Consider the following 12,525-nt stretch of genomic DNA (forward strand, 5'->3'; position numbering starts at 1 on the left):
TCTGTCTCACCGTCCTGGGTAGCAAGTGTACAGTTAAAACTCTGAAGCTGGAGATGCAAAGAAGAGATGTCGGTGGCCAAGGAAATTCAGCAGACACCTGCTAAATGGGGCTTAGGACAAATAAAACATAACATGCGCCATGTGCAGCTGGCCTCTTGTCTTGGCCCGAGGCCCTCCACCATGTCCGGTCCCTGATGAAGACACTTGCCCCTCCAGCCAGTGTCCGGGACGAGGCCTCGCTCTAAAGACGGCAGAACAAACCCAAGGGGCCTGGGAGGCCGAGGCCCGGGATGCTGGCTGCCTCCACCCTGAGCTGACTGATTTCTGTTTGTCTGCTTCCTGAGTGAGAAAAATGGCTCTTTTGCCACCATGTCGTGGCTTCCTATTTTCTATTTCTTATAAATGCAGTCAATTCCCCATGATAGAGGAGTCTGAATAAACTTCCATCCCTGCCATGTTTAAAGAGTCTCCTCCTTTAGGGAAAGACCTGCAGTTTTTATCCTGATGTGCAGGGTTCAGGGTTTTGGATTCAAGCTTTCCCGTCCTTTGGACTCTTTGAAGAGGAAGATTCAGAACCATGTGATACAGAACTGTACTGACACCCGTGTGACTCCACAATGCCACTTGTGGAGTGCCTGTTCATACAGCGGGCTGTGTGCATGATCTATGCTGGTTGCACAGCCCTGAGAGGGAGGGGTGGAAACCTCTTTCTATGGGTGGGAGGCCCAGTTCCATCCGCTTCCCTGCATGACTCCTGCTTCCTCTCTGTCTGAGGTGGCATGCCGACGTGCACCCCTTCCTTCCATCTGCACCACCACGCGTGGAGCTTTGCTGCCCCCAGGTTCAGGATGCACTTGTGTGCTGGACTGCAGCTGGGCACAAACTCCAACACTCAACAGCGTCTACGTCCACGAGTTACCAGGGCCTCCGGGTGGGCGGTGTGTGCTTCCCTGCCCATGACCTGCTCGGAGCCCCATGATGGTCCACAGATGTGAGCAGACAGGTTACGAGCTGAAGCTTGAAATGCGCTCATGCAGTTGGGCGCATCACCCTGTGCTTTAGCCACAACCACAGAGATACGCCCCAAAGGCCCACTCGTCCCGGGCCAGGCGTGAGGCATGGGGGCAGGTCCAGCCAAGCCCAGACAACCCAGCCAACGTGCACAGCGTGACAAGAATAAACAAGGGTGGTTTTAGGCCTTGGAGCTTTGGGGTGGCTTGTTCACAGCTTTATAGTAAATGAAGAATGAAGCTTTTTAGAATGAAGAAATATCAAAAATGTCTAAATATCTAACTAGTCAAAAATCTTTACAAATTTTGGCCCATGTAGTAGTAAATGGTATTAGGGAGAAAATCATCACCACCATCACCATCACTCACCATCACCATCACCATCATCACCATCACTATCACCACCATCATCACCATCACCACCATCACCACCTTCACCATCACCATCATCACTATCACCATCACCACCATCATAATCACCATCATCACCATCACCATCACTCACCACCACCACCACCACCACCATCATCACCATCATCACCATCACCACCACCACCACAACCATCACTGTCACCATCATCACCACCACCACCACCACCATTGCCATCACCATCACCACCACCATCACCCTCGTCATCGTCATCACCATCACCACCATCATCATCATCACCATCGCCACCACCACCATCATCATCATCACCATCGCCACCACCACTATCATCAGCATCGTCATCATTATCATCGTCATGATTACCGCCATTTCAACTACCACCATCACCATCACCACAGACCGCTGAGCTTAGCGCTGTCTACATTCTTACTTTCTCTCTGGAGTAGCTTTGTTGTTTATATGATTCGGTGTTCACTTGGCAGTTTGTGATTATGTCGGTCATTTCTGCACGTTGATCACAAAAAGTTGACACCTTTCATCTCGATAACTTTAAAAAATTCTGGATGTGACGTTCACGGGCATGATTTATGAGTTGGTCGGTGCACTTCTAAATAATCTCCCACTTGGAGATTTTTGACAAAGATGCAGGAGAGCATTTTTAAACATGAGAAGGAGGCAAGGGGAGGTTCGGTGGGGAGGCAACTATCCCTAAAAACAGCTACACCAGGTACGTAAGGGAAACAATTTCTGGTTCGGATTTGAAATCTTAATACTTCGCAATAAGAGCCATCTGCCCCAGCCCCGGCGCACCGGCCCGCTGCCTCCGTGGCTCCACCTCATCCCTGCCTTGGGTCAGGCTCTCAGCCTCCGTGGGCTCCGCGTCCTCTCCCGCCTGCTCCAGAACCAGTCCAACCTCCGCCCCCTCAAGGAGCGTTTCCTCTTAATTCCTTTCCAGCAACGTCTTGACTGCACAATTGAAATGCTAAGGTTGAGTTTTACAAAGATCACACTTTTCTGAGTAGAGAAAAAACTAGTGTGGGGCACAGGGAGATTTACCAGGAAGGAATAGGGAGTCCTGGAGGAAGCAAGACCAGCTAAGAAGCTGCTGCAGTGACCACACCATGACTGACCATAGTTAACGCTGCTGTTTGGTGTATTTGAAAACTACTAAGAAAGTAGATCGTAAAAGTTCTCATCACCAGGAACAAAAAAACAACTTTTTTTTGTATCTATGTGAGATGCTGGATGTTATCTAAACTTACTGTGACAACCATTTCTCAGCACATGGAAGTCAAATCATTATGCCGCGCACCTTACCCTGACACAGTGGCGTATGTCAATTACCTCGCAACAAAACTGAGAGAAGCAGCAGCTACTGCAATGGTCCAGGTGAGATATAGTGAGCGCCTAACCAAGGGCGGACACTGGGTCTGGAGACTGGGGCTGGGGACCAAGAGACGTGGCCTGACAGGGTCTCTGGCGGGGTGACTTGTGAACAGCATCAGCTTTAACCACAACAAGAACCTTTTCTGTCTCTTCCGTGGTCCACACAGCTTCCGGCAGGACGGGAAGTCCTCCCAGCCCTCGGTACCTAGTGAGTGGACGGCTGCTTCCCATCACGAGGGCAAACACTTGCACCCTTTGTGCCGGGCCCTCACCCTTTACACACATGGATACACGTAACCTTCACCCAGGGGTGCATGCCACTGTCATCCCTGTTGATAGAGCAGGAGACTGAAGCCCCCAAAGGCTAAGTAACTTGTCCCAAGTCCCATGGCCAGAGGGGCAGAACCAGGGTTCACCTTCACTCCAGCCCAGGGTCCCTGCCTTGCTTGCCAATGGTAAACATGCTCAGAACGAAGCAAGAGGCCAAGTATGGTTTTGATAGCATATTTTATTTTAATCTAAGAAAAATGATTAAATTCAAAGTTCAGAAATATAAAAGATCATCCAATAAATTTAGGATCCTAACTGTTTCTTAAACAATGGTGACACACACTGGAGCTGGTTTTGTGTTTCCAAAGTTTCCGTTTTGACTTTTGCGCGGTTTAAATGAGACGCCTCTTGAAACGTCTTCATGCAAATTCAAGATCGTCTGACACAACATGTGTTGGAGGGTCTGGGGCCGTGAAGACTTTTTTCCCAAACCAAAAGCTAGAGCCGAGACAGCGTCACAGCGTGTCACCCCAGCTCCGGGGCTGTCCCCTAAATGCTTCATGGAGCCCGTGGGCACATCTGTGGAGGCCGGGGTCCAGCTCTGAGACGGGAAGCCGGCTGTCCCGAGGGCCCGCTCTGCTGTTCACAGTGGGGCATTCAGCTCCCCACCCGCCCCTCTCAAGTCCCATTCGGATGAATTTCCCATCGGCAAACCCTTGAGCCCTTGAGGCCTCCAGGAAAGAAGAAGGGAAGGTGGGGGACCCACAGGCCTTTGTCCCCGGCTGCCAAGATCAAGACCCAGGCACAGCTTCGCCTGGCTGTGCCTTCTCTAAGGGGACTGTTCATAATTTGTTCAGGGGACAGTTTTACCTTCCGGGGGGCCCCTGGGTGGGCCACGGTCGGATGGGTAGGGGCCAGGTGTAACAGAAAAAGCAGGCTGACAAGCGTGTTTAGCTGGCTTGGTCAGGTCATGATTAAATTTACTTTTCTGAACGATGGACCCCTTCATGCTGCCTCAGAAATGCAGAAAGAATTCTCTAGCATTTACTGCATGAATAATCTGAGCCCGAGGCAAAACTCAAACAGAAGCTTGCAGTGGAAAAAGCAGGCACATCATAGGACCCAGACATCGGGGACAAAGAACAAGCCATCCCGTTGCACCCTGTCCAAATTCCAGACCCACAAAATCTGCAAGCATAATAAAACAGTTGTTTTTCACCACTAAAAAAAAAAAAAAAAAAAAAGAGTTTGAAAAACCTTCTTTTCTACCAGGGCACTACCTGTAAAGATTGCTTTAGTGGTTGGGTAACTCATTGCGTGAGCGAGAACTCTGGAAGGAAAACCAACAAACTAACACAAAATCCCAAGAAACAAAAAGACCCATGCACTCATTAACTGTACGACGAAGACAGCAGTTGATTACAAACTTCTATGGCGCCATGAAGCTTCCAACATGGATTCATGTTGGATGCTGCCAGGGCAGTAGATTTCCAACGATGCCAACCTGGCGAGGCTATTAGTAACGGCCCTGGTAAGGAGATACAGACCTGGAGCCAGAGCGCCTTAGGCCAAGGCTTCTGCCAGGTTAACATGCGTAGGAGGAAGAAATTAAGCTTAAATCCATTCAAAATACATCTCCACCAACTACAGATTTTGAAGGTCAAAGAAGGACACATACATTGTATGTGATTACTTTTCTGAAGCCAGCCTTTCCATTTTCACAGATTAAAGCCATCTGTTTAAATATCTCATTTCTACAAAGTGAATTTACAGTTAAAGTACAAAGTGCAATACTATGTGTTTGTTTTGGTTTTTTTAATTGCTTTTTGGTGAGGGAGTCGGCCACGTGTCTAGGACCCGCCGTGGATGTGTCAGTCATTTATCCTTGCTTCCTTGGCTGAAAAAAAGACAAAAAAGAGATGTATTAAGACATTTGCATCACTCATCTCTGAAGACGAAGACTTGCCTTTCAGGAATAAAATAAACCCAGCTGGTAACAACAAGGAAAAAAAGCAATATTTTTAAATAGATGCGAAAAGAAAGAGTGCTTTATTTGGGGTGTAAGAATTTTAAAAAATAATAAAAACATTGTGGACACTTCTCAACTTCTAGCACTTTCCTCCCGCTCAATGATCAGAAATATCAGGAAAAATATATCAGTTGAGAAAGCATTTATTTCAAGGATTGTGTGTTCAATATGTTAAACATTGTGCAGAATCTCCGATCACCATGGATTTCTCATATAAAAATACTTGTAATACTAATTTATGCTTCAAATTTGATAAAGGCATGGGTTTGTTTTTAACATTTTTCTTTTCATCCTTTCCATTCACTATTTGACCTAAGAAATACGACTTGAAAAGTTTGTTTACTAAATTACTGGAATTCTGCACTGTGCCAATTAAAAATAATATAGAATGAAAAGGAGAAGCAAAGTACAATCTTCCAGGTTTATTTCTCCACGTAGACCCATTCCGACCAGTACAAGTTGGTCTATTTAAAATAATTACACTTGAACATTCAGGAGGCTTCTGTGTTGGCTTTTATTTCCCAGATAAATATACGAACAGGGGACAAGAAGAGAGACTGTATCTCCTGCATTAAGTGAATAAGAAGTTTTGTTTTAATTAGGTGAGGATAAAGATAAGCCATCAATGTATTTTACCAGCAACTAAAGCTGGTCAGATTTGCTGGAGGAGGGGTGGCACTAACGTTTTAAGCTATGTCAGCAGTGGCTGACAGCACTGTCCTGATGACTGCTGAACTGTGATGGAAACTGGAGAAGAAACCAAGAAAGACAGCTCACTTTTCGATTAAATACAAGCTTCATGCATCCCCCTTGCTGCCCTTCATTTCACAGTTCTTGTGTTTGGTTATTCATATAGTGAAAGATTTTGGTGGTTGGGACTCTGATTCTTCAAAGAAATCTGTATGGTCTTCAATCACTTTATCATGTGCCAGCCACTGCAGGACATCATCCCAGGATCACAGTTTGCAGTGATAAACACCATAAAAAGAGCTGGGGAAACCGCTCTGGATTCCTTTTCTGGGAAAAAGCTGAGTGAGTCTTGTGTTTGGAACAGAGTTTATTTCAGGCCGAGGCAGCACCCATGTGCCCGTCATTGGCGTTATCTTAGGAAAACAACCGTTTGGAAGTCTTCGGAGCTCGGCTGGGGTCATTGCTTTCAGACCAGCCCTGTTCTAAAGCACAAGTGATTTGCGGTGGGATTTTAACAGTTGAAACCATAAACACTTGCTAAACAAAGAAGACCGACCGTATCACCCATCTTTCCTAATGAAATGGTTTTAAATTGCATCCAAGGTGCGCGTGGGAGGTCTCCACTTCAAGCCCACCGCAAATACGGGGGCCTGCTTTAGGGACCGGGGACCTGCCATCAAGCAGGTGAAGATAAAATACATAACAAATTGACAAGTGGTCTTAAGAAAGGAAGATGTGGCCCTGGCTTTGAGACAGGGAGAAATGAATCTCTCGTGTTCATCTTCTGGAAAATATTCTAGACTTTGGAGAGCTTGTGGCCTGGGATGCTGGGGAGAGACACCACAATTATCTCCTTTAATTGCACAGGTAGAAATACAGATTCAGAAGCACAGAAGTACGTTTATGGGCACACACGGCAGGAAGTGAAAAATCCCTTCTGGAGCTGCCACTTGTCTCACTCGGATCCCTAGATGAAAAAAGAAGACCCCCCGTCCCTGCAATCTCCTTAACCAAACGTAAGGAATAAATTACAAATCCACATCCTGGAGAACTATTTAAAAATAAGTATTTCCAAAAATAAGGGGACTCAGAAATTTTTCTAAAAATAATAAAATAATTGAAATTTCAAGTAGCAAGAAAATAATAATTAGGGCAAAACGTTGATGCTGACGTTTCAGCAAGTTGGTAATTTCTGGCAGAATCTTGCACGGCTATTTGGGGCCTCACAGGGGTGTAGACACGATAAGTTGCTTCTTTTCTTGGAAGGAACTTCACTTTACAAATTGACAGAACCTCAATTTTTATTGCCTATAACTAAAGCAGTAAATTATTAAGGCTACAATGTAGACATACTCACCTGCCTACTAGAAGTGCTTTCAGCATTACCTCTAGGGGCTAACAGGGGAAAAAAAAAGAAAGATTAAAAACCAAATATTCTTCATTTAGTAAAAGGTTAAATAGAATGTTTCAGGAAGAAATCCATATCACTGTAGGAAAGTGTCGTCCACTGGCAGACTTGTTTACATGAGAAAATATGCATCTACACATACACCGAGCATAGATTATAAATGTGGATCATAAAAGTCACGATGTAAACAATTCCCAACAATACAAATGCTCTGGCCCAACTTTAGAAGACTGTTCCATTTTACCCAAAACTCCAAAGGCGTGTCCACTAGCCGTGGAGACCTCCTTCCCTGAGTTTTCAAACTCTCCCAGGGACAGAAGACCCAGGCAGCTCTAAGTCTAGGAACCAGCACCAGGTCTTTGAAATCTTTTGGTTTTATAGTTAAATCACGAGAATCATTTAACTTGTTTGGCTCAAAATAACTGTTCCCAAATCCTGCTTGGTTCCGTCTGTGCCTCCTTCAAGACTGGGACCTGGGACATCACCTGTGGAGGCACTTTTCCTGCCCCAAACCTCTACCTGAAATTCCAGCCCTCCCCCTCCCCTCCCCCCATCACCACCTTAGCTAGCATCATCCATCACACAGTGGATTTTTCTTATTTATCATCTCATTTCTTGCATCCACACTAAAACGTAAGCTCTAGAAGGATGTGAACTTTTGTCTGTTTTATTTACTGTGATTTTGCCAATGTTTAGAGCAGGGAGCACCTGTAAATATCTTTCGAATGAATCAGTAGACGGAGGGCAGCATCCCTCATCCCAAATGCCTTAATTGTTGACGTCTATCCATTCATTAAAAAAATAAAGAGCAAAATTATTCTGTGTTCAAACTTCTTCTCTTGCTATATTCAGGCAAACAGAAATAGAGCATGAAAAGTTGAAACACAAACATATTAAGTAAATTGCAAAAATATTAAATAAATGGTAGCTAAATGGACTATCTCTTTCCATTGTAGTTTGAATGATCCAAGGATCGGGATAATTTCTGTTGCCACTCTCCACTTTGCTTTGCCTGAAATGACTACTTTACAGAGAAAGCAGGCTTTCGCGCCATTGGTTCAAATTTAAAGAATATTAAACTGATACTTTGAATCTAATCTAAACCAACTGCACTATCAACAATTGCCAGATTTTTCTTGGTTTCTTTTATGGTAAATATCAGTCTACTGATCATTGGAGGTAGCTACAGATTAAAGTTAGGTTACAGCAAGAAAAGTTAACATTTTTTGGTGTTTAGAACTTTGCTATGTAGATGAAAAGGACATAAATTTCATTAATGACACTGGGTGGAATATTCCACTCAAGAAGGAGTAGGGAAAAGGTCCATTTAAGATACATGAAGGGCAGAAAAATAATAAACTGTTAATTAATTTGAATGAAACAGAATGTACATCATGAAAATAAGTATGAAGCCATGCCACATCAATAAAAATACTTTTCGGTGAGAAAATGAGTATGTACTTCCCAGCTCCTACCACAGAGCTCAGCGATGGATGTGTGTGTGTGGCGGGGAGGATGGCTTCATCGGTACCGAATGATAGTGATTGTTTCCAGGTGACACGGCAAACGGCAATTTGGCTGTAAGGCAATATGCCTGAGAGAATGTAGCTGGCATGGCAGTCTGGCTGAAAAAGATAATTTGGTCAAAAATGAATATTTCCTAATTGCTGATTTTCTGCACAATGGTCATTTTGGAGAATCATGAGGGCATGGTATCATCTTTTGTGAATTTTTTTTCTGAATTCTTCAGAAATTTTTTTTTCTAGTCTCTATCAGTTCTCAATAGTTTTCAGGGTTTTTTTTCATTTTTGCATTTTGTGTAATGGTGAAAATTGAGATCAAGCTCCCAATAATATGTCTTAGTTGCAAAAATTTAAATGCAAAATCTTGTGCACTTGCTTAAAATAAGTGTGATTAATGAAGTATGTATATTATGACCCCATTTTGTAATGAAAATCATAGTACATAAATACATATGTATATGTGCATAGAAATATTTTTTGGAAAGCTATAGATCTGGTCTGATTTTGTCTCAGAATAAAAGGTCATGTGTTATTTATGTTCTTTATTTAATTTCTCATATTTTTTAGAATAAAAAATGTATTGTTAACTAGTGAGCAAAAATAAAGAAAACAAAAGAAACTGGTAACCACTTGGATATTTAGACTGTCCCAACTAACCCCTTCCTGAATATTTAGGTTTTTCTGACTTTTCACTATTTCAAATTACACAGGGTAGGAAAACATAAATAATAAAGTTGAAAAAAAACTAAGAGCTGAAAAACTCTTAGAGAAATTCTGCAAGATAAAAAAAAAAGGGTTGCAAGATCAGCTAATAATGTATCCAAATCCCCAATGCTCATTTTTGACCAAATTGCCACTTTTACCAAATTTAGCTTATCTGGGGGAAGAGAGGGGATTATACATGCTATCTTCCTGGTTACTAATGAGACAATAAAATTCAGACACATCGGTTCAGTCAGAGGCACATAAAGAAGATAACTCAAGATTCTGCAGTAATTTAAACATTTCTAATAAATGATGATGACATCAAGGTGTTATACTCTGTTATTCGCTCCCCTGGTAGCAGGGTTACACACCCACCCTCTCCGTGTCCCCTTGTAGGGCTGTGCAGAGACCCTGGACCCCTCTCGGCAAGAGGACGTGGCCTGCACCCCTTCTGCGCATCCGCTCTGCCCGCGAACGTGTTCTCTGTTCCCCTTGTGTGTTCTTTCCTCCCCGCCCCGAGGAGAGGTGTGGAGATGCCCCTGCTCCGCCCCCCACCCAGGGACAGAGGGCAGCATCCTGCAGCCCGAGAGCAGCCGGGGCCGGGGCAGTGCACTTCCTCTGTGGGCACCACCTTCTCCACAGCACTGGCTCCTGATCTGTTGGACTGGCCACACCTCAAGTTTTCTATTATTTAACCAGATTATAAAACAATAGGGCATGTGATCGGCTAAGGCCCTTGAGCCAACTCAGAGGTCCAACTCTGGTGTTGACGGGGAGGTGGGGTTTTGAGACAGTTTTGTTTACAACCAAGGGTGGGTGTCCAGGATCGTGACCCTGAAGGTGCTGGCTTCACGTCAGCTTCCTGAGGCCTCAGCGTGTGGGGTGAGAGCTGCCGTGTTGTCCCCAGACAGCTTCCAATCCTGTCTCTCCCACGAGGGCACCCTTTCCTTCTCACGGCCCCCGGGCTCTCCGGCGAGGCTGCCCTCGGGGTGTCACGCAGTTACCCCTCATGCCGCGGGCTCTGACCGGGCGGTGTGGAGGCTTTGCATCTGAGATGCTCCAGGGGAGGCACCAGTGTCCCAGTGCTTGGCACAGGGTCTGGGCCGTCCCGTCCACCCCTTTGGCCGCTGGGCTGGCACTCAGGTACCCGGCCCAGCGACGCTTTCCCGAGTCCTCGAGCTGGGAGCTGCCTCCTCAGGGCCCGGCCAGCAGCCCGCTCACACCCACGCCTCAAGCGCGGGCCGTTCTAGGGCTTTTCTACCTTCCCTACAAACTGGGGAGCTTCTGAGACTCAGCTCCCACCTCCGCCCCGTGATTCACGGCAGATCCTCGACATTTGTGTTGAGCGAGTGAATGACTAAGAGAACTAAGCACTTCGTTAGCCACAAAGTCAGAGCCCTGCACCTGACCGAGGGGTGGGATCTGCACACCCTTCTCAGCACCGTCTGTACCCGCTGCAGAAGCTCAGGACTCACCCACGAGCGCAGTGGTTCCTGATGCCCCGGAACCCGCGGGCTCAACACAGGCTACGTGGCACCAGTTCACACCAAGTGCTGCTGTTTAAACAACACGCCCACTCGTGGTTAACGCTTCTGGAAATGACCCATCCACACTGTGGACTGAGCCACGGAGAGCGGGGGCGGGTGGAGAGCGTGGCCTTCTCTGTAGAACCAAAGGGCTGGGCCAGGCGGTGGTATCCAGGAGAGTAATTTCTCCGCTGCTCAGAATTCATCTTGAAACTATTGGAGGGATCCCGTTCCATTTCAGAATGCCTCACACTCGCCACTGCTCTGAGGCCAATTACGCTCCTGGCAAAGCCGCCGTGCACTGGGCCTCCCCCCGTCCACTCTCCCTGCCAAGCATCTCCATTTGCTGACTTCCTTTGTATTTAAGAAACATGCAGAAAGGACGTGCCCCTGGCGAGGCACGTCCCTCAGGCACCGGACGAGGCTCAGGGGTTTGGGTGCTTATCAGGAGGGGGTCCTTGCAAACAATGGACTGGCCTGGGCCCTCCAGAAAGGGGTGATAATTAAAGATTAAAAGGGCAGATTCTACACACTGTTGAGCCTGCACTTAATTTGCTCATTGAAACCACAAAACTGGACTCTTTCAGAAGTTCAAGACTGGGTTCTGGAACAGAGGAAGGGCCACCGCGGCCCCAAGCCAACCCGGCAACAGCTGAAACGAGTCACTGGGTCAGTGTTCATCCCCCTCCCCGGCAATCCTCAGAGCCCCAGGGCGGGGGGGGCTACAGTCCCCCGGCCTCCAGCTGGCCGGCCACTGGCTCCCCCTTGGCCCCCATGGTGATCCCCTGGGCCTCCGAGGCGCCTGGCTGCCAGGATTTCTGCCTAAAACTGCAGTAGGTCACTTGTCTCTTGGGACCCTATGGGGGACCAAAATCGAAAAAAAAAGCATAGGATGAGTGAGAACGTCTGTCCAGGTCCAAGAATCGCAGGCAGTGTCAGACAGCAGCAGACAGCGACCCTAGGCCCCAACAAAGGAGAGCAAGGGTGGGGGCGACTGCCTGGGCTGGAAGCGTCCAAGGCTCCCCTGGGGGCTGCAGGGGAGGCCTGCGCGGGGTTGAGGAAACCCCGACAGGAGCTGCAGCCCAGCAGGCGCCGGTTTCCTGCAGGCGGACCCGTGCGCTTGGGCCGCTGTTCAGGGTGGACCCGTGGCACGCCTCGGGTGGCTGCAGGGCGTGGAACCCGCACGGCGCTCTTGGGTTTCTCATCCGCAAGTGAGAATGACAGCCTCACCCCCATCCCCGGCCTGGCTGGGAGAAAAGAAGGAGCCACGGGGCCCGTGAGGCAGGATGGTGATGGGGGCCGGTCACCCCCTGACCCGCTCTGGTGGAAGCCCAGCTCCTCCCCCTGCCTGCAGACACACAGCAGGGAGGCGAATGCGGCACACAATGTGTCCACGACCAGAGCCTTCTGAGTCTGACCCCCATCAGAGGGCAGCAAGGACCCACATCCTGCCGGGAAATGTCATCATCACCCCACAAGGTCAGCAAAGGGGGCGGCCGCGTTATTTTTACCACTGTTTGCAGTCTGGACATGTTCGGGGCAACATGAAGCGCACTTAGCTTCCGAGACCCCATACAGAAGTCTTCA

The 12,525-nt window shown here is 47.2% G+C and overlaps 1 protein-coding gene across 4 annotated transcripts in view; it reads right to left on the minus strand.

The window, feature by feature from the left end:
• Positions 1–3,275: 3,275 nt before the first annotated feature.
• SMOC2 (SPARC related modular calcium binding 2) overlaps positions 3,276–12,525 on the minus strand; it is a 155,112-nt gene continuing 145,862 nt past the window's right edge. For all 4 annotated transcript variants that reach the window (XM_061207138.1, XM_061207137.1, XM_061207136.1 and 1 more), the window contains 2 exons: positions 7,134–7,171; positions 3,276–4,954 (listed from right to left, as the gene is read on the minus strand). In XM_061207138.1, the coding sequence (XP_061063121.1) occupies positions 4,937–4,954; positions 7,134–7,171 (56 nt within the window). In that variant the 3' untranslated portion in view covers positions 3,276–4,936. The remainder of the gene's footprint in view (positions 4,955–7,133; positions 7,172–12,525) is intronic.

Source organism: Eubalaena glacialis, chromosome 12 (genome assembly GCF_028564815.1).
Source record: "Eubalaena glacialis isolate mEubGla1 chromosome 12, mEubGla1.1.hap2.+ XY, whole genome shotgun sequence".
Lineage (NCBI taxonomy): Eukaryota > Metazoa > Chordata > Mammalia > Artiodactyla > Balaenidae > Eubalaena > Eubalaena glacialis.